Source organism: Rhinatrema bivittatum, chromosome 3 (assembly GCF_901001135.1).
Source record: "Rhinatrema bivittatum chromosome 3, aRhiBiv1.1, whole genome shotgun sequence".
Classification (NCBI taxonomy): Eukaryota; Metazoa; Chordata; class Amphibia; order Gymnophiona; family Rhinatrematidae; genus Rhinatrema; species Rhinatrema bivittatum.
Genome location: NC_042617.1, coordinates 301,797,426 through 301,820,378, shown reverse-complemented (window position 1 = coordinate 301,820,378; position 22,953 = coordinate 301,797,426). Strand labels below are relative to the sequence as shown.

The 22,953-nt window shown below is 45.2% G+C and overlaps 1 protein-coding gene across 3 annotated transcripts in view; it reads right to left on the bottom strand.

The window, feature by feature from the left end:
• Positions 1-22,953, bottom strand: part of CSAD (cysteine sulfinic acid decarboxylase) — a 108,061-nt gene that overhangs the window by 31,868 nt on the left and 53,240 nt on the right. For all 3 annotated transcript variants that reach the window (XM_029595062.1, XM_029595061.1, XM_029595060.1), the window contains exons 4-9: positions 15,532-15,622; positions 14,238-14,344; positions 12,726-12,841; positions 12,153-12,232; positions 3,747-3,801; positions 2,904-3,020 (exon numbers count right to left, since the gene is read on the bottom strand). In XM_029595062.1, coding sequence (XP_029450922.1) covers positions 2,904-3,020; positions 3,747-3,801; positions 12,153-12,232; positions 12,726-12,841; positions 14,238-14,344; positions 15,532-15,622 — 566 coding nt within the window. The remainder of the gene's footprint in view (positions 1-2,903; positions 3,021-3,746; positions 3,802-12,152; positions 12,233-12,725; positions 12,842-14,237; positions 14,345-15,531; positions 15,623-22,953) is intronic.

Sequence of the window (22,953 nt, the reverse complement as noted above, 5' to 3'; positions counted from 1 at the left end):
GCTTTAAGTATGCATCGAACCCTGGCTCACTGTGCCCTGCTACTCTCTGCAGTGAAACTTAACTGAGGGAGCACAGGGTGAACTGATATATATATATATTTTTTTTGATTACCTACAAACATAAAAGCTCCCAAAACACAAATGTAAAATGGAAACAAACAAAAGAAGCAGCTATTTTTGTAAATTCTTATGCCATTAGTCCTCTGCAGCATTGATCAATGCTGCTGATCCTGGATAAGGAGAAATTTCTTACTAGCGATCACACTCTGTGGCTGGCAGCTGGGATTTATCTTTAGGGATGTGCATTCAAATAAACCACATTTGCAAAACGAAACAAATAGGGCCAATTTATTTCTTTTGTGGGGCCTTGAAATGAATTGAGAGGCCCCTCAAATTAAACAAATTCTATTTGTTTTGCTAGTTTAAAAATAAAAATCTCCCCTCAGGCCTTTGCCTTGGCAAAAGGCCTCCCTAGGGAATAGGCCAAGGCCCAAAGCAGGGGCTGCGGCCTACACCCAAGTACAACGCCAGCACCTTGGCCTAGGCCCTCTGAATAATTTTGCCAGGGTTAGTAAACTTCCGGACTCCCACTTACCTGATGCATCAGGGATCAGATGCCTGGGTCTCAGCCTAGATCAAGGCCCCGGGCCCAAGCCCAACACCATGGCCAGTCCGGAGACTGGATCCCAAGGCCTAGGCCTTGGCCTAGACTAAGGCCCGAGTTCAGGCCCAATTTGGAGGATGGGTCCTAATGCTTAGACCTCGGCCTAGACCAGGGCCCAGTCCGGAAGCCGTATAGCAAAATGGTGCCCTCCGCTCAGGAGAATGCATCTGAGTTCATTTACTCCAGCACGTTCTCAGCAGATGGCAGAATTTGAAGAAGAAAGAAGACAGAAAAAAAAGAAGACTCCTTCGAGGCTTGGGCTCCGGTCTCCAGGCTGGGCCCCAGCATCGAGCTGGAGCCTGGGCCAGGGACCAGGCATCCGGAATGAACCCTGGCATCTGGCCTTGGCTTGGGATGAGGTCTTTGTTTCGGGACCAAATGTGGGCTCTGGCCTAGGCTTTGGCTCAGGCATGGGGAACCAGCCTCCGAGCTGACCCTGGCATCTGGCCTAGTTCCTAGGGTCAGGTCTAAGCTGAGGACCAGGCATCGCCAGTGGGATCCACCAGATCAGGTAAATGGGGCCAAGGAGGATCCTGGCCGTGGCATTTTTCTGGGAGGGAAGGATGGATGGTGGGCACGGGAGGCCCAGGGGTTTTTTTTTTCCATTTTTGGTTTGTTTGTTTTTATAAACTAAAGAAATTAAATGAACACTAAATGAATCGAAATTCGTGGGGACCCCCCCCTCCTGAAAATGAAATGAAAAACAAAACAGTTTTTTTTACCCCTGTTTAGCTTTTCATTGTAGACAGGAATAACCAGGTAGACTGGATGTGGTGGGTGCTCTTTTTTTCTGCCATCATCTCAAATGTTACTATGTTATCTCTCTAGACAGATTTCCTTATGTTAATGAGCTATCATAGATAAAGAGGTCATTTTATAGCAGGAGCAGCAGTCTCCTCTTCTCGGGGCCAATGCAATAATTATGCGCAGACAGCGCCCGCTTTCTTAATGCCCTGGGGACGCCATGCAATATTTAAATTAGGGGGTTGAGTTAGCAAGGAGGTGCTAGGGGTCGCTTGCGCACCCCTAGCACCTCCTTGCTAACGAGAACTCGCTTGGCATCCGCCATCCGCCGGTTAGGAAAACAGATGCCGAGTTTATCGGTGTCTGTTTTCCGAAACGCCGTACAGCTGCACAGGAAATGGACGCTTGCCAGTTGAGCGTCCGTTTCCTGCACCCGACTGCCGGCGTTTTTTGTTTTTTTTTAACTTTTTTTTGTAGTTTATTTAGGTTTTTTTTTCCTCCTACTTAATATCACAATGATATTAAGTAGGAGGCAGTACAGAAAAGCAGTTTTCATCTGCTTTTCTGTACTAGTTTTAAGAGTGCTCGGCTATTAACTCATTTCTGATCACTAAATGTGCGTCCTAGACGCACATTTTTTTTTTGCATCGGGGGAGTGAATACCTAATAGACTCATTCACATGCATTTGCATGTGATGAGCGCTATTAGATCCACTCCGCATCGTAGAGGCGCTAATCCCCTTAATGCAGCGCACTGTATTGCATCGGCCCCCCTAGTGTTAGTCCTGGTTGCATATTTCACAGGCTTCTGCAATCCACAGGTTACACTGCATGCAAAACAGGTCACCCCATTCCCACCTGTGCCTGAAGGAAAGGTGTGGTCTATTTGTCTATGGACACTGCACTATTTTAGCAATCTGCTGCCAAAGATTTAGTGAAGCAAATAGTAAATAAACAGTCAAGCACATCCCTAATATGACGAGTCTGCATTAGATCCGTTTCACCTAAATTCTTAGGTCTGTACTTTACAGTGGGGAAACAGATCTAAAGCTGGAAAGACAAGAAACCTATGATTGGGGCTGACTTGATGCCGATTTGTGCTTTATACTTCCACGGTCAGAAGGACATCCGATCCAAGGTTGGGGCAATCATGGAGATCCTAGACACTAGCCCACAGGGGATCATTTGGGCTGTAAGACACTTACATGCTCTCTTGTCACCATGGAGAGCAGCATTAGAGCCAGGAGTCAGTGGCTGCTCTCCATGGTGACAAGAGAGCATGTAAATGCTTGCAGCACCTGGACAGGAGCAGAATGGGAGTCTAGGAATGAGGGAATGTGGGCCTAGTTCCAGATGCCTCGCCTCTGTGAGAGTGTGTGCAGAGTTCAAAGTTCTCCACCGCTGGACAGACAGCCTCCTGATTTAATTTCTTGAAATATCTCACATTTCCTGGGAAACCAAGACGTTTGGACAAGCTCATCCCACGAGTACTTACATCCACATGCAGCCAGACCCCGTGCTTCTCGCACACGGATGCGATTTCATCGAGGGGGTCAAAGGCGCCCAGCACAGTGGTGCCAGAGGTCGCACTCACCAGGAACGGAACAGCACCCTGAAATGCAACAGCCACATCCATCAGCGCCAGCGTCTGCTGGGGGGGGGGGTTACACATCCATCAGCGCCAGCGTCTGCTGGGGGGGGGGGTTACACATCCATCAGCGCCAGCGTCTGCTGGGGGGGGGAGGGGTTACACAGCCATCAGCGCCAGCGTCTGCTGGGGGGGGGGAGGGGTTACACAGCCATCAGAGCCAGCGTCTGCTGGGGGGGGGGTTACACATCCATCAGCGCCAACGTCTGTTGGGGGGGGGGGGGGGGGGTTACACATCCATCAGCGCCAGTGTCTGCTGGGGGGGGGGGGAGGGGTTACACAGCCATCAGAGCCAGCGTCTGCTGGGGGGGGTTACACATCCATCAGCGCCAACGTCTGTTGGGGGGGGGTTTACACATCCATCAGCGCCAGCGTCTGCTGGGGGGGGAGGGGTTACACAGCCATCAGAGCCAGCGTCTGCTGGGGGGGGGGTTACACATCCATCAGCGCCAACGTCTGTTGGGGGGGGGGGGGGGGGGGGGGTTACACATCCATCAGAGCCAATCGTGGGTGTGCAGCAGGGAAAGCACAGGACCCCCTTGGATCCAGTGTGTGTGCGTGTTTGGTATCGGGTGGGCCAAGTATAGAACTTTCATACCTGATCTCGTCAGGGGAACAGAATCCCCCCCCCCCCCAAACCCTTCTAAGCTACCATTCTAGAGAGCCCCTTCCCCAGCCTGGGCCCTTTACCTGGGCCTTTGCTTCACATATTGCTTTCTCTAGCTCTTCGGGAATCATTTTGCCCCTGAAAAATAAAAAAACATTATTAGTAGAGTTTGTCTAGTGCCCCTGGCACCAGAATTTTCACTGAGTTAAGTTCAAGAGGTCAATTTAAAAAAAAAAGCAAAACACTGAGCAGTGATGATAGGTGGGTAAAGGGCAGTTTTAAAAAGCCATTTGCCTGGGTAAAACCAAGGTCTCTCAAGAAATTGCCCACTGCTGCCCTGGCTGAAAGTGTGCACAGGCTTCCACAACCTTCATTTTTTATTTTTTTTATTTTTTTTGCTTTTAGTCACATCTGGAGGAGACATTCCCAGGGGACATGTTTTGGTTGAAGGAGGAAAATAATAGCAGCATTTTCACAGCTACACGTGTTATTTTTCATTAAACAAGCACCCGCAGGGGGGCGCTCTAACGCAGCCGATGCGAGCAGACGCGTAGCTGTCGCGCTCCGCTCCCCCGCGAGCCCACAACCCGCCGCCAAGGACGCAAACCGGCCAGAAACTTTACCAAAAGCAACTGCAGCGCTCCTTTAAGTGCTCGACTTCATTTCCGTGATGGCTACAAAACGCAAAACTGCCGATCTCAGGCAGTTTTCTTACAACAAGCTGCCTGACCCGGACCAAGATGGCGTCGCCGACGGCGATTCCCCCGCAGAGGACAGCGAGGCTGCAATGGCGACTCGAGCAACGATCCCTGACGGGGCTGCTGCCACGGCTGATAACTTTCTTACCCGCGATGAGGTACGGCAGTGGTTCATGGACCTAAGGAGGGATATGAAGCAGCATAAGCAGGACATCATGGCCTCAGTCGCGGACTTGAAAGAAGATCTGGCTGCCCTAGGGACTCGGGTGGATGCAGTGGAAAACAGGGTGGACGCACACGGTGAGGCCCTGAACACACTACAATCTCAGGGAGCACAATGTAATTCTGATATTCTGGAGCTCCAAGAGAAAATAGAGGACTTAGAGAACAGAAATAGAAGAAACAATCTTCGTATAAGGGGCGTGCCGGACACTCCAGAATTTTCTGATGCAGCTACTATAGCTAAACAAATTTGCCACCATTTGCTTTCTGGGGCCCGGGCTGACACAGCCGCTTCACAGGCAGACATCCCGGAGGTACTTTTGGAACGTGCACATCGAGCGTTGGGCCAGCGCAGGGACCAGAGGCCGCGAGACCTGGTCATCTGCTTCCATAGCTTCCAAATTAAGGAGCGGGTTTATGCGGCGTCACGATCCCAGAAGAAAATCCAGTGGAACAACCAGCGCATCTCCATCTATCAAGATTTGGCGCCCATCACCCTGCAGAAGCGGTATACTTTAAGGGAAGTCACTACTGTATTGCGGGCGAAGGACATAAAATATCGATGGACTTTCCCTTTTGGGCTCATGTTTCAAGCTGAAGGAGTGACTTTTAAGATTAAAACTTTGGCGGAGGCTGCGGAGGCCTTCCATAGAGCGCAACTCCCTGCCACATTCCAGGTTCCCAAAATGGGGTCGGGCATGGGAAAAATGGATATGGCACCCAGATGGCAACGGGCGGATAAGGGCGGCAAGAGACTGAGGAGGCAATCCGATGCCCGTCGCTCTCCGCAGAAAGACCCAGGGTGATTTACCCTTTGGACCGGTGTTTCTTTGCTTCTGATGGAGCTGCTTTGGAGCTGCTGATTAGCACCTGTGATTACACACAAGCTGCATCGCGGACTTGGTTTGGTTGCTTGTTTGACTGTTTTCTTACCGCCTCATATGAGGTGTAGCGTTGGTTCCTGGTTTTGCTTACACTTCTACAGTTTTAGCATTCATGCGGGTTTGGTGTTTAGGCTTCTGTTTAACTATTTAGATTAGGATGTGGGTTGGGGGGGGGAGAGGGGGGTCGCGGGGGCTGGTGGCTGTGGTGTGTCGGGTGCTTGAGGCTCCCATTATCAGTGTATCCCAGGGAAGAATGGTGGGATATGGTGGAGTTGCGGGGCAACACACAGAGGCATTTATTTTCTTTTTCACCTTATGGGTGGGGAACGCACGGGTAGGGGAAGTTCACATTCTCCTTTGGCATGGCCTTCGGATTGGGGAAATCTCCTTCTTATTCCTTATTTATTTATCTATTTATTTATTTGCTTCTATATATTTACCTGAGTGATGGCTACTAAGATTTTATCCCTTAATGTGAAAGGGCTAAACACCCCTCGAAAACGCTCGTTACTTGCTAGGGAGCTTCAGCGTCAAAAGGTGGGCATAGCCTTTATTCAAGAGACCCATGTGCGAAAACACCATGAAAGGTTGTTGACCTTTCCCCACTTCCCTTCTCGCTTCTGGGCGGCAAGTTCCAAAGATCGTAAATATGTGGGAGTGGGGATATTACTCTCTGCGGCCTGTGTGCATGAAGAATTGTTTAAGGTTATAGACCCTCAGGGTAGATTTATTTTTTTAAAAATTAGGGTGGGTAAACGCATCCTCTCCCTCCTTAATGCTTATTTCCCAAATACCGACCAGGTGGCATTTTTGAGCAAGATTGATAGTCTCTTGCAACAACACTTGGAAGGGGACCTCATTTTTGGCGGGGACTTTAATGCCACCTTATGCCCTAAACTGGACAATAGCACTGGAGTGGGACCGGCCACTAGATTTCGGACCAGGTGGCTTCGCTTCTTGGACAAGTGGTGCATTCTTGACGTCTGGCGACGTCGCTACCCGCATTCCCGATCTTATACGTTTTACTCCAACCCCCACGGTACCTATACACGAATCGACTATCTGTTTGTTTCTACGCAAGCCCAAAACCGAGTTCTACAAACTGGGATCGACCCTATCACGTGGTCTGACCACGCTCCCATATGGGTCGAGCTTGCCCTTCAAGGCTCTGACTCAGGGTATCGGCCTTGGAGGCTCAATGACAGTCTCCTTAAAGACCAGACATTTTCTGCTAAACTTGAATCACATATGACACATTATTTCCAGGAAAACCGATCGGAGGATATTAATCCCTTGATGTTATGGGAGTGTTCCAAGGCAGTTATGCGGGGGCATTTTCTTTCCCAGGCAGCCTACTGTAATAAAACTAGGGAACGCCATAGGTGTACCTTAATGGCGGACCTGGAAGCTTTGACGCAGCAGCATATCATCACCTCCTCACAAACAGTTTACCGCCGCATCCTACACATTAAGAGCCAGCTCCGGTCTCTGGAGGATGCAGCTATTACCCACCAGTTACTCCTTCTCAAACAACAATTTTTTGAGGGGGGCAATAAGGCGGGCCGTTATCTTGCGCATAGGCTGCGAGCTGCTAGGACCCAGATGGCCATTGAAAAAATACATCCTGGATCGGGGACCCCCATTACAACCTCGGAGGGCATTCGGCAGGCTTTCACCACCTTTTACTCCCAGTTGTATGCCTCTAATCCTGCGGTGACTGACGCTGATATCGATACATATCTCAGCTCAGTCCTATTGCCTGTTCTCACAGACTCCCAGAGGGAGTTTTTAGACAAACCCATTGAACAGAGTGAGGTCCTTAGTGCCATCAAGCATCTGAAACCGGGCAAGGCGCCGGGACTTGACGGCTTTACGGGCACTTATTATCGTAAGTTCGCGCATATTCTGGCGGGCCCCTTGACGGACTCTTTCAATGCTTTGCTGCATGGTGCTACCCTTGGTAGTGATTCTAATACTGCGGGTATCACAGTGCTACCAAAGCCGGGTAGAGATCCTACAAAATGTAGTTCTTACAGGCCTATCTCACTCATCAACATAGATCTCAAACTACTGGCCAGGGTCCTCGCAGTTCGACTTAATGGGGTCTTGCCTGGTTTAGTTCACAACGACCAAGTGGGTTTTGTCCCCGGTAGATTAGCGGCGGACAATGTCCGGAGGATCGTGAACATTATTGACTTGGTGCACAGTGAACGAGTGCCAGCGGTCCTCCTTTCTTTAGATGCCGAAAAGGCCTTTGATTTAGTTCACTGGCCTTTTTTATTTAAAACCTTGCAGCGTATGGCGTTTGGCCCATCCTTTATGTCTTGGCTGGCGAAGTTGTATGATCACCCTCTCGCTCGAGTTAAGGCTAATGGGAGCTATGGTGACTCCTTTCCGATACAACGGGGAACTAGACAGGGGTGTCCTTTGTCTCCCCTCTTGTTTGCTTTATTTCTAGAACCCTTTACCACTACCGTTAGGGAATCTAGGGACATTGTAGGGGTGAGTAGGGGTGATTGTCACTTTAAAATCTCTTTATTTGCGGACGATGTGATGTTCACACTTACTGACCCAGAGGCTTCCTTCCGGGGTGTCATGACGGAGTTGGGCAGGTTTACATCGGTTTCTGGTATGAAAGTGAACTATGATAAGTCCGAGCTTCTCAACCTCACGTTATTGCCGCCAGCGGTGCGGCTGATAGAGCAGCTATTTCCCTTTAAGTGGGCCTCGCCCGCGTTGAAATACTTGGGAGTCCGATTAGGATCTACCACTAGCCAGTTATTTGCCTTGAATTATGATCCCCTTGTAAAAGCCATACAAAAAGACTTACACAAATGGCAGAATCAAATGCACTCCTGGTTGGGCCGTCTTGCTATCCTCAAGATGAATGTTCTCCCCCGTTTTTTATATTTTTTCACGACTATTCCCATTTATTTATCTAACAGTGTGCTCAAACAATGGCAACAAATTTTATGCAGCTACATATGGCGCAGGCGTCCCCCTAGGGTGGCGAGGACCACGTTATATAGACCGAAAGCTCAGGGAGGGGTGAACCTACCGAACTTACTGTGGTATTACGCTGCTGCGCAACTCCGTGCTCTGGTGGCTCTACATCGTACCAGTGACGTACCGCAATGGGTGCATTTGGAGCAGGCCCTTATAGGTTTTCCCATCTCTGCGATGCCCTGGCAGCCAAAAGCGACCTGGGATCTAATTGTTTATTTTCCGTTTGCGCTACGCACGACACTTCGGGTGTGGCACACTTGGAAACCGCAGCTAGTGGGCACTGAATTGTATACTCGAATGACATACTTGTGCACTAACACTGTATACCCCACCTTTGACGCCTCTAAAACCATGAAAAGCTGGGTATCTATGGGCATTGGTAGACTGGTGCATATACAACAGCAGGGGTCACTGATGACTCTCGATCAGCTCTGCCAAAAGTACTCTCTTCGTGGGGTGGATTTTTTGCATTATGCCAAACTGTATCACTTTATTAAACGGGGGTTGCGTGGGGGTATTTTGAAATTAACGGGCACACTTTTTGAGACTTATTGCACGAACCCACTACTCGTGCGCGGTCTCATATCTAAGATATATGGCATCATTAATGGAGTGCTGAGGACTCCTCCCCGCCACCGTGTGCTGTGGGAACAGGATTTTCAGTGTCAGTTGGACGACCATGATTGGGACGCTATCCATTCCCTAGCTCATAAATGCTCTGTTTCGGTGGGCTTACAGGAAAATAGTGTCAAAATGATCTACCGGTGGCATTATACTCCTGTGCAACTCCATAAATACCGCCCCTCCCTGTCTAATCTTTGTTGGAGGGGGTGTGGGACTCTGGGTACCTATTATCATCTCTGGTGGGAATGTCCTCGGGTTGTCCTAGTCTGGCAAGAGGTGTTCCGTTGGCTGTCTGAAATTCTTTCCGCTCCGATTATAGCTGAGCCCTGGCATGTGCTCTTGGGTCTCCCAGTGCCTGAACACAATAAGCACACACAAAGGTTTTTGACACATGTTTTTATTGCAGCTCGCTCTGAAATAGCATTGTCTTGGAAGGGCCCTCATATGCCGGGCATAGCTAGGATCCAACATAGGTTATACACCCATTATCAACTCAGCAGACTTACAGCGGTACTTAGGGATCGCTTGGGCGCCTTTGAAAAAATATGGGTACAGTATGCCATATGGCTTAGCTCTCAAGCTTCTCCTTCCCCGACTCTGTCTTGCACTTGAATGTTCCCGGCTTCCGATGGGGTTTCTTGGTTTATAGGCCCATTGTGCCATCGTCTATAGCCCTTGGTTTAATCACTCTGGTTTGTCTACCCATGGTATCGCTGAGGAATTTCTGATTTCCCCATTATGTTCTGTTATGTTATTATCTTATCTTATATTATATTACTTATCTTATTCTGTCACTGCTCGTTCTCTTCCCAACGCGTATATGTCCGTTGCTGTGTGTGGGGGGGTGGGGGGTGGGTATTGGGGATGGGATGGATTTATACACTGTAAAACATTTGTTCAATCATGCTTTCTGTTACATTTGGTTTGGACAACTACAGTCATGGACCACTTCGGGTTCTGACCCGTGTTTTGAGTTTCTCGTTTGTTTTCCACTGTATTGTTGCTGTGATTGACAATAAAATTCTATATATAAAGTTTAAAAAAAAAAAAAAAAAATGCACCCGCAGCAAAAGCAGATAGCAACGTCCATGGGTACAGAGTAACCATGGCAATTTTCAAAGTGAAATTACACAGATACATTCACTTTGAAAAATTGGTGCAAAGATCTCGCGTACAGAATACCCATGGGCCCTGTAGGCAACGAAGGCAGTTCGAACATTGCCCCCTTCATCTTTTGCTGCTCAGCAGCTCCCTCTTGCTGCTTGGTACTTACAGCTCACTCAGAACCAGGACTGGGATCTGGTGCCACGAGCCTTCATTCCCATCTACCTGGGACATTTTTCCTTATTTTATATTGCCCCCAACATAACTAGTCTGCTTGGTTATGGGCTGTGGGGGTCCTACACCAGGGCTCCTTCCAGGACTCCTGCAGTCACAGGCCCTGAATCTGGCCACTAGGTGTCACCTTTACGCAATGTACACTAGTAAGAAGCTTCCCAATCATATTGTTCAAATGATGATTACTCCTTGCTGTATTTTAAATATTCTTTTATGTTGGACAATAAGACCTCAGTCTTGAGCCTGGTTATTGCAAACTCAAATAGGGCTCGATATCAATCACTGGTGTAAAAAAAAAAAAAAAAACAACACACAAAAAAAATAAAAATAAACATAAAAAACTCCAACCACCTTTTTATATTTGAAATTAAATTTTTTTAAGTGAAATTTTCTATTAGAAATTTTTTTTTTTAATATATAGAGTTTGTAATTTCATTTCAGAAAGATAAGATGATGGTTGCCAGGATTATAGCACTTTGATTTTTGGGGAACATTTAAAGTGAGTCCAGCTGCAGCATTTCAATGCAAAATGTTGGCAAGGTCAGCACTTTATCGGAAGTCAGTGTGGACAAAAGTATTTCATCTCTAAGGGTGGAACTCGAATATATAAGAAACTGGAACGCATTCAGACAAAGCATTTTTAAAGCTAAGTTTTCTCCAGCTTTGATGGTTAACATTTTCATTATTTGAGCTTGAATCTGACACACATGGAACTTATTTTTCACCAACTGCACATGAACAAATGCAAGAAAAGACTGTAAAATAGAATATTGGTGCAAGTGAATACTTTGGCATTTTTTTGTATTTGAAGCTCCAACCTTTTCAGTGCATTGCATGTAAAAGAATGTCACATTCAATGAACATATTTGAAAGCAATTTTTGCAGATAAGTCTACAAACTCTTTTTTTTCTAGTAGAGAATTTTCATTTCAAATATAAAATGGAAGTTGGAGGTTTTGTTTGGATGAGTGATTAACATCAAGCCCTGTTTGAGTTTGCAATAACCAGGCTCAAGTCTGAGGACTTCTCCAACATAAAAGAACATTTAGCATACAAGAAGGAGTAATTTGTGCCTCATCATTTGAACAATAAAAGTGGGGAACTTATTAGGGTAGATTGAATTAATAGTTTCCCTCCTGACTTTTGCATGAGTGGTACCTTTAAGCAGTGCCCATGACTCCCTCACACCTCCACCCTGGGAAGTGAACACTGCCCCCACAGCATCCCCAGCCTCAGCTGATCTGGGGAACAGAAGAGCAAACCAGGGCCCTTCCACACAGCAGTGCACAGCACTAGCCATTGAGCTACTAGCTGGCCCTAACTGGTTAACGGCAGCTGCTTATCTTTAGGAAAATTATCAACCGAACCTAACTGGCTAGGTTTTCAGCTAAAATTCACCAAAACCTAGCCAGTCAAAATATTGTTGGTTAGATTTAGGTCCTGCTATTTGAATGGCTAAGTTGTAAGACTTCCCTGAGAACAACTTTGGAGCTACCCTTTTTTTTTGCATGGCTAAATTTGACCATGTGAATTTGGACCATTAAATATAGCCAGTTAGTGAGAGAAAATGTTTAAGCCCAGTGATTCCTAAGGTTAGCCAATTACACCCTTTGAAAACTTGACCTATTAAATTCTTCCTGCAGCAGTGGCTTTGGGCTGGGGCTCTTAGCTTCCCCGATTTCCTGCATCCCTTCCCTAGTAAAATTGTGAATACTGACCGATCGTCCACCAGCACTAGGACAACGTTGTCCGTCCCGATGCCCAGGAATGCAGCCGCTTTCTGGATGGAGTAGTGGCACTGTGCAGAACAGAAAACAGGAGCATTAGCCTGGTTTCTCTCTAACCTTCTACATAGGATTCTGTATAATCTGGGGAACCCCTCCCTCTAATTCTACAGAAGTTCCTTCCTCCTCTCCATCTTGGTCACATTTAGAGATATCACTCTCATAAATAATAATTTTTTTTTTGCCAGATCAAGTGAAGAAAATGTCAAAAGGCCTGCAATTCAGTTTGCTTGCAGGATTTTGAACTAGTGCATCTTTTCTTCATAGCTTTAATTTTGTGAAACTTCTGGAAGGGAAAGAAAATCTACCAAGAAAAATTGTGCAAGCAAAACCATATGCAAAAGTTAGCCTCTGAATGGGAGAGAATACTCTGGAAGGAAAATATAGAAGGGGAGCAGAATGTGTGCCTCATCCTTAAATTGAGCTCTTTCAGAGCAAAAGTCTGGCAGCGCTTTTTGCGCAAGATTTTCTGTATCCCTGCTATAATGTGTAACCATCTGGTCGCACCTCCAGAGAAGTAAATGCCACTAGCTTTGGCAGTGCCCACAGGCCCTTCTGCTTGCATTCCGGATAGAGCTTGTACCTAGCCACGTTCATGGCGCACATATTAGAGATGGAGCCTCCTGCAGGAAGACAAAGTCAAGAGGATTATGAAAGAACCAGCTGATGTCATACACCCATGTGGTGGAGATGGTGGTGAGAGGCACCTAGTGGTTGGGGAGGGAAGGGAGCCCATGGACATCCAGGATCACTGCATTTGGAATTAACCTCAATGTACGAACGTAGAACATTTGCAGATTCAAGGTTACTTTTACCTCCAAAGTTACTTTCATACTTCACTTTGAAGTATGAAAGCACAGTACGACGAGCATTCAGCAAAATTACTTTAATAACACTGGTCTACAGCCAAAATGCTTCCGAAATGAATGTAGTCAAACTTTACTAAATCTGGGTCACTGAGAATGAAAATGATGCTTAAAATTGTTGATTGGCTTTAGTTTTCAAGATATGATACTGGGTCAGTATATACGACCTTTGACTTGGGCATGGCGGAGGAGAAGTGAGTTAAGAAGGGAAAGGATCTCAAATTAAACCAGAAATGACTGTTGAATCAAGAATTATTTTGTTACCACCCTTACGCATCAAACTGGGTCTGATGCAGAAATGTGTCAAGGCCATGGACAAAACTAAAGCAGCCTTCAAGAACCTCGGTAGTAAATTTCCAAGGTTATGTGAAGCTAAGATAAAAGAAGGTACCTTTGTGGGCCTCAGATTTGTGAACTATTTCGAGATGATGCATTTAACTGCGTATTGCGTAGTAAGGAAAAGACTGCGTGGAAAGCCCTCCAGTTAGTGGTAACAAATTTTCCTGGAAAAACAAGGCAGACAACTAAAAGGAGTTGGTGGAAAACCTCCTCAAGAGATACAAAAGCCTTGGCTGCAACAGGTCACTAAAGATACATTTTTTGCACTCTCATTTAGATTTTTTTTCCACCAAACTATGAAGTAGTGAGCATGGCAAGTGATTTCACCAGATACTGCAGCAATGGAAAACGGTATCAGGGCAAATGGAGCCCATCAGTGGTTGCAGTGCTTGCTGGCCAGTGACAAGAGATGTTCCATTTAATGAATACAAGAGACAAGCCAGGAAGAGCTAAGTAGCCACTGAATAAGGACTATACTATGTATATATATAATCATGTTTGGCTTTTATTTCATACTAAATTTTATTTTTATAAGCCTTTTGCTAATTTAATTTTTAAAGTGTTACATGAATAGGACAGGTGAAATAAGCAACCATAAATACTTGAAAATACCTAAGTTTACAATTTATGATTCAAACTCTACTATCTGTGCACTATCTACACAATAGACATAAAACGTGAAAACTTAAATATCATGGAAACAGTAGGCAATCAGCTGGTTTAATTGTCATATTTGAATTCAGCACATCAACATCAATAATAAATGGCACATTTTATCACATTTGTATAATGTTTAATTTATAATGTACTGTACCAGGACAGAATATTCCTCCTCCTGTCTGCCAGCCAACCAGCTCCCTCATCTTCTTCAGAAGCACCTCTTCCATCAGGACAAACACTGGGGCAGTCTCATAGGTGGCCCTGGCAGAAAGCAGATAGATCATCCAGAACATATGGCACATGAAATACAAGTGAAATGACCCATATCTAATGGAAACGAGCCATTACAGGTATGCCTGGATCACAGGAGGCCCACACCAGAGAGCGGTGAGGTATCACAGATGTACCTGAAATATGAATATGCCTTGGAATTCAAGATATCTCACCTTGCGTTTGTAATGTAATTGATTGACCTGAATTTGACAACTCTGGCTAAAGATATGTTTAGAAGGTTAGGCCTTAATAGACTCAAGGGTCTCATACTGATACACATCACGTGACTATAACAAGTTGAGAACAGATGACGTAAACACCGGATCTACAGAATCTATGGTGAGGGAGTTAGAATTGCAAGAGAAAGCCTGGACTGGTTTGAGGAAAATTGCCAGCAATTCTCTAAATACGGTTTCAGATATACAGATGGAAAGGGTATAACTTACAAAGGCAGGAGGAGGGAAATGGCAAAGGGACAGAAAGCAAGAGAGTCTTCACCAACAGAAGCAATTCAACTGCTCTAACTGTAAAAATGTTTATTCTCTTCGAGTTAATTGCTTTCTGTCTACTTCCTGGCTACTTTAGCCCCCAAGTTCATCCCCCTTGTTATATGTAACTCTGCTTCGGCTCTCTTGTTTGGTTAACTAGTTAAACCCCTAAGTTCAATGTAAACCGGTCTGATATGAATCCCTTCATGAAGACCGGTATAGAAATATGTTAAATAAATAAATAAATAACTTAGCATTAATAATAAACACTGCTAATATTGGTAACTATTGAAGGCTACCTCAGAGTGTGAGTGTAGTTTTGCCACCCAGAAATCCACCTGCAGAAACAGCAGGTGAAAATATATGCAGGTACTGTTACCCTCAGAACTTAAGGTGAATTTTCAAACTCAAATTACCCAAGTAATTCAAACTCTGATGTTTTTCAAAATTGCCCCCATTGTCTGTAGTGTATTTAGCCTGATTTACTAAGGCTTTTCTCCCATTCTGGGAAAAATGCTTAGTAATTGAGGCCCTTAGTTTGTATTCTGTACACTCCATTCTCTCCAACATATCCATGAATCAGCTGCTATGCTTTGAGCACTTCTCTATATTTGTGCCAGATCTGTTTTGTGAAGGAAGCCCCCCTCCCCCCAACCCCCTGCACTCAGATAAAAGTATGAGACGTACAGGCTTGTGTTGAGGGCCTCTGTGATCATCCGCCCAGCCAGAGCATGAGGGTCCATCCCGGAAAACAGTTGGTTAGAGAAAAGAGGATGGCCTGGGAGAGGGAACATAAACAGAGCTGTGATGTTAGCGACTCCTAGAGAAGGAACATTTTTCATAATCATGTGCTTGCCGTTCAAATTGACAGAGAAGCGTATCGGTGAAAGTGACTGCAGATAAAAAACCTCCAAGCTCATCCAGTCTGACCACTGACCCTTCCTACTGCAACACCGCAAACCCTACATGAAGGTTTAACTTCACTTTCCCACCGCTCAAGATCCCATATCCTCTTGAATTTCAATACCATTTTGCCCTTAGCGCCTCCATTGTAGGTCTGGGGACAAAAATGATCAGTTGGAATTTTACTAAATAACAATGTGTTACATTTCTGTCTTGTAGCTCCTTTCATCCAAACCAGATCCTAATACATTTACAGTTCCATTCAGCCACATCTGGGATGGGTGGTTCGGCAAACACATTTTTGCCACCTGGACCATCTGAAAGCTTTCAAAGGGGAGAAAAAATAACATTACTTTACCTCTGGCCACAGGGAGGTAAAATAACTTGCCTAGAGAGTCCATTTGCATTGAACTAACATTACAGGATTATTATTATTTTTAAATCTCAGTCCATTGCTCTCAACTGTGCAAGACTACATCTTCTCCTGCAATCTTTAATTTTAAACAGAAGCATAGAAAAAAAAAAATAAGAGGGGCAGATTTTGAAAGGCTACGCGCATAACCTGAGAAAATCTGCCCCTGCGCACACCGAGCCTAGCGGCGAAACAGCAAAATTAACTTTCTTCTTCATATATCCCTTCCCCTAGAAGTCTCTTACCCCCTTCCTTGGATCTATGAAGTAAAAAGGGGCAGGAGCAATCTTCAGTCACTCCTGTTGAAAATGGTGCCAGCAGGCCCTGAGGCTGGTGTAGTTTTTCTGTTGGCCATACAATAAAATGGCGCTAGTTTCACAGGTAGCTGACACCAGTTTAAAGTAGGACCCAGTGGAACAGGAGAGATTGGGAATCAGTCCTGCGGATACCTCTGGGGAGGAAGGTGGACCTATGGGGAAAGCCCAGAAGGGAGTTCAATTTGCTGTTTTGGTGCTGAAGGAGGTGGGATGCTCTTTCCTTTTGTTTTTTTTCCTGATCTTCTTTAACATCAGCATCCACCCAAACTGTAATCTCATCCAGTCTTTCAACATTGAAAGTCACCTATGTGCCACTGACATCCAGCTCTGCATCCAAACGGAAATAGACCAAGCTATAGTCATAGCTAATCTCAATGACTATATATCAGCAGTAGCACTATGGCTTAATAAACATAAACTCAAGCTAAATCCCTCCATGTTGAAACTCTGTGAAAGTCAACAAGGGCATCCTCTATCTACTATACCAAACTTGTCAGGAATTCTCTTACAACCTAAAGACTCTGTATGCAAACTGGGGATACAACTCAACAAACATCTTACAATGGAAACCTACATCTTAGCTGTGGTATAGATCTCTTTTATGGATATCCGCCAGATTCGTCAACTGCGTAACTACTTTAAGAAACATGACCTAGCTACTGTCATACACTCATGGATCACCAATTATTTTGACTATTATAACTCTGTGTTCCAAGGCATCTTGCAATACAACCTTAAATGCCTCCAACTATTGCAGACCACTGCAGCTAGACTTTTGGTAGGGGCCAAATCCACTGAGCATGTAATGCCGATTTTGAGTCTATTACACTGGCTCCCAGTTGAGAGCAGGATATAAATTATAACATCTTGCTTAGCCTTCAAATGTGTGAATCAACTGGCCCCTGAGTATCTTTCCCAACTTCTGTTCTCCTTCACTCCCCTTGTAGGAGATGAAGCTAATGAAGGGGAGGAAAATGGGGCCTACTGGGAAGACTGAAGTTCCCATGTGGCAGAAGGCCCTTTTTTCCTCTCCTTCATTAGCTTCAGCTAGACTAACATGCACAATGCACACATTCGGCTGCTCTGCCCATAAAATATGAAACAAGATATTCCGGAAATAAGTTAAAGCTTGGCCATTTAGCCAGGCTTTCCTCTAGACTCCACAGCAGGAACCAATCCCTCTACTACCTACTTACCCAAACTCTTTCTCTGATCAATGTAACGAGAATATATACTCAGATTCCGTCATGTAGTTATTGGTAACCCTGAATGAACAAGCTCTTCTCAGGCTACTCAAGAGACTTCTATTACTATTGTTATTGGTAGCAAGGTTGGCCATCTTTGCCATTGAATCCTTTCTCCTGGATATTAGAACTGATGGAATTCCTATTCCTCAACCTTAAAAAAAAATTGGAGTGTTCCTTCTCACTTAAAGCATATCCAAGATCACTTTCCCATCCCTCTTTAAATGTCTTCAAAGTATCATTTCCTATCCCCAGAAATGTATAGATAACAGATTAAACTTTTATCTCTCGGCGACTTAGTTATCACTTTTTCAAAAACTGTTGACTCTCTATCACACAACGATTTAAAGGGACCCTTAAAAAAACATCCCTTCAACTGGGCTGATATATTATGAAAATGGAACGTCTCCTTAACATCCTGCAAAGACAGAAACAAATTGCACTTAAAAAGCTGACCAGCCCTATTCAAGCCATGTTCATCCAAGAAGAAAAATTAACCTCAGAGAAGTGATCGGGGAAATCAAGATTATTCCAGAGCAGGGCTAACAGAAAAGGGAGCCATTTTAAATTATTATTTACTTGAAATGCAATACCAAACCTCCAATACAGAGGAGACAAAAGGATGAGATGTATAAAATATTTTTTCCAGTCTTGTTCTGAGCCCATTAAGGGAAAGCAGAATTCTTACCCTTTACTAATTCTTTCACCATTCAGATCCATTGCTTATCAGGGTACTTATTCAGACAAAAGACTTCACTTTTCAACAACACAGCCCATAATACATTCTAAAATCAGATATTGCAAACCCCGAGCCATAGCCGGGTATTTGGCACCCATGGCCAAGTAAAAAAGGGCACCCTTAAACTGAACATAACACATGATCCCACAAGCCAGGACACTCTGTTAAATGGAGCTTTCATTTTCATTTTGATCCAGCAGTTTCCTCCTGCCCCTGTGGGCTTCCAGCTCAATCGGAACCAATACAGGGATCCTGGCGCCATAAGCCTACATTCAAAAACTGAACTGGAAACCCCAAGAAACCAGATTCTGCATGCCATGCAACACCAGAGAAAGTGAAACAGAAATATGTTTCCTCCTGTGTTGTGCAAAATAAGATATCCTAAGCTGAACATTCCCAAATTCAAGAGAGTCCATCCACTAAACTGAATATGAAATGCTTTTTTCTACCCTCATCTCTTTATACTGCTTTCCTCTTCTTGGTCTCCTAACTCCTTCACAGGGTCTCCTGTTCATATTCTGTTTCATCTCTCTCATGTCTCTTCAGTACCTCCCCTACGCTATCTAATATCGATCTTTCCTTTTTCTTCATTCTCTTTGTCCCTGCCTCTCTATTCACTCATCTAGATTTCATCCCCCTTCTCTCCCTCCTGTTCTCTGTGCCAATCCCACACCTCCCCAAATCTCCCTCTATTGCCCCCTCTCAGTCCTCCATCTTCCCCCTCACTGAGTTGCTCCTTTTACCATCTCCAGCTCCCCTAGTCCTTCCCCTCAACAGCTGCATCCTTTCTTGTGCCATTGAAACCCCCTCATCTCCAAATCCTCCTCTTCTCCTACCCTCTCGATCATCTTCCAACCAATCACACCTTCCACTCTTCCCTAGGGCTGGTGTAAGGTAAAAGCACCCTAGGTGAACCTTACAGCCTTGCACCCTCCCCATACACTTCAAAATTATGTATTTATAATAACAGATTTTATATGAGAAAGGACTTTGAGGTAAAAAAAATCACTTACAGCATGTATATTATATGTACATGTACTGCTATGGTGCCAACCAGAAACCTTGCAAAAAAAAAAAAAAATTTAAAAAGACACTTGGAACCCATATGGTATTAGGCCTATGGTAATGCATGTTGGATGTGGTTTGGCCATATATTGAACTGCAATTACAATACTGTAAATCTCCCATATCAAAACAGCCCTAATTGCCAGCACTCAAACAATAAATATCCTACTTATGAAAGGGCAACACTGTAAATATTACATCAGGTCCTAAAACACCAATTATACCTCCTATTACAAAAACACAACAAGCCAGGCTGCTATAGATCCCTACACAGAAAATACACACTAGCAGAATACCTCACTTCTGTCACATGTATAGGACATAGACAGACCCTCACTAAATACAAAATAAAGAGACCATAAATTATAGATGAAATGTGCAGACAAATACTGAACTGGAAACCACAAACAGCCAGACTCTGTATGCAATGCAACAAGGGAAAAACAGAAATATCGCCATTCCTCATAAAATATCAAACAATAAAATAAAGAAATATAAAACATCAATCATAATAGTAAAAGCATACTAATAAAAATAAATTTCAGAACAGATGACAAACAGAATGGTATCCAATAATTTAAAACTCATATAAAGCTTTTCCATATGGCAATAAAATATTTCAAAACTGCAGATATGTTAAATAGTACCCAATAATTATAACTAACAGATATTAATAAATCCCTTGCTTTCCATACCTGGGAACTTTTGATTTCCTGATGTTCTAAGATTGTGGGATGGTAGGGGGAACTATGTGTTGTACACAAATATTCTCCTCTCTCTCTAACACACACATGCTCATTCACTCTCTCTCACATGCTTAATCATACACACACAAACTCATTTACTCTCAATTATACACACAAACATGCTTGTTCGCTCACATGCTCAGTCATACAAATGTACACATCCGCTTGTGCTCTCTCATATGCTCATACACACACAATCTTTTTGCTGTCTCTCATATGCTCAATTATACACAGACACGCTGATTCGCTCTCTCACATACACAATCGCACACACATGCTCGTTCACTCTCTCTCAAATGCACAATCATACACATACACATTTACTCAATCTCTCTCCCATGCACACGCTTGTTTTCTCTTTTACGTATACAGTTATACACAAATAAATGCTTGTTTGCTCTCACACATGCTCTATCATTGTTGCGTCCGTCGCTGCTCGATGGCCTCACTCCTCCCTCTTTACCTCTGTGGCGACTCCCTCCGGGTCTGATGGATGGTTTGCTGCCGCAGTGTCTTCTTGCTGTCTCCCTCCAGCATTTCCGGACCGGCACAATGCTGCGGATCCGCCATGTTCCCTGATGACGTAGGGCGTGCTTGCGCTCCGATTGATGTACCAGCAAGGGCGCGAACCTCGGGGGCGTCCTCCTGAGATGACGTCATCCACTTCCAATATAAAGGTCTCAGTATTCGCTAACGAATCGAGTTAGCAAGGGGATTGCTTCGGCTTTACTCCCAAACTACTCTGCCTTCTCGGACTTACCAGGGGTACCCGTTCCTCGGGAGCCTCACTCTCTTTTCTTTATTTCAGATTACAGATAAGAACCGGTACTCGCTCCTCGAGGGCCCATGTTCCTGAACACTCTGAAGATTCTCTACTGCCTGGAAGCTATCGCAGATACAGACATTTGTGAGTTACCATCGCTCTCTCAGAGTTTTCCCTGGAACCAGGTACTCGCTCCTCGAGGGCCTAACGCTTTCCAGCTACTGAGCTTCCTTAAGACCTTATGTGAGTTTTGTCATCCAGTTCTGGCTATGAACACAACATACCCTGTCTCCTCACTGTCTATAGTTTCTCTACAGCTCAGCAACCCTGGGATCGCTGTTCCAGTACCTGAGGGACTTCAGCCCTGCCGGGCATATCAGCTCACTTCTGCCACCTCTGGTGGTTCTACTAACCTGTCTAATAAAATAATTATCTGTGTCTGTCTCCATACCCAAGCCTAGCCGGTGGTCCCTCTTAGGATATCCTCCGGGGGGCGCAGTCATCTGCCATCGGCCTAAGGATTCACGTATCTACATTCCTCTGCAGCTGAGTGCCCTCTCCAAGCACTCCGCTGGTAACAGATTGCTACTCTTTCCCATCAGGAGCCTTCAGCAACAGATTCATAACAGATTGCTACTCCGCAGTCTAAACCCTAACAGTTTGTTACTACTTCCTCTACAGGAGCTGAGCATATCAGATTTCTAACTCCTCCTTCCACAGGAGCAGATTCAAAACAATCAAACACATATGCTTGTTTGCTCTCTCACATGCTCAATTATACACGCAAACAAATGCTCACTAGCTTTCTCATTTTCAGTCATACACACACATGCTCCGCTGTCACACATGCTCAATCATACACACACGCTCGTTCACTCTCTCATATGCTCAGTCATGCACACAAATTCTTGTTCACTTTCTCACATGTTCAATCATACACAAACATGCTCTGCTCTCTCTCATGCAAACTCAATCATTTGCTCTCATATGCTCAGTCATGCGCACACCCACACACATGCTCACATACACACACATGCTCCTGTGCGGTCTCTCTCTCTCATACACACACATGATTAGCCATACATACACACATGCTCATTCGCTCTCTCTCACACATGCTCAGTCACAAACACACATACATATACATGGTCCTTTGCTCTCTCTCACACAAACATACACACACATGCTCCTTCTTTCTCTCTCTTTCTCTTTGCAGGCATGCTTCTTCTGACTGCAGGGGCAGAATGGGAGGCCTTTGTTTTTGTTTTTTTTCGGTCTGTGGGCTACGCTCTTCTTAAACGTGGGGGCGGTGAAAGAGGCCCTTGTTACTTTATGGGCTGGCGCCTCCTGACTTCCAGGGGTGCTGCTTTTGTTGGTCCGTGGGCCGCGCTCATTCTGACTGCTGAGGCAGGGAGGGAAGCTGATGCAGCTCCAAGGATAATACTTCAGGCTGCGGGGGTGAGATGAGAGACTGATGTTCTGTTTTTGCAGCTCACGCTCTCCTTAAATGCAGTGGAAGAGGTTGACATTGCTTGGCAGGGTGTGCTCCTGACCTCCAGGGGTGGGAGACCAATGCTGCTTCTTGGAGCTCCCAGGGCCCCTCTGTACCTGACTGCGCATAGGCAAGGGGCAGCATTGGCAATTTTTTTGTCTCAATTTGGGGGCCCACTGCCACTCTCCCCCGACTCCAGAAGCTAGTACAGCAGCTCTTCTCCCCCTGGCAGCTGACCTCTTGAGGCCGGCGGATTGTCCATCAAATTTTGTGAACGTGATGGTGCCCCTCGAGGATGGCACCTATGGCAGAGGCCATATTGACCATAGGCCAGCTACGGCTCTGTGCAAACCTCCCCCGCCCCCTTATCTTTCTGAGCAGTCAAAGCTGCCAATCCCACCCTCAGTTTTCTTCCTTGCCAAATAAGC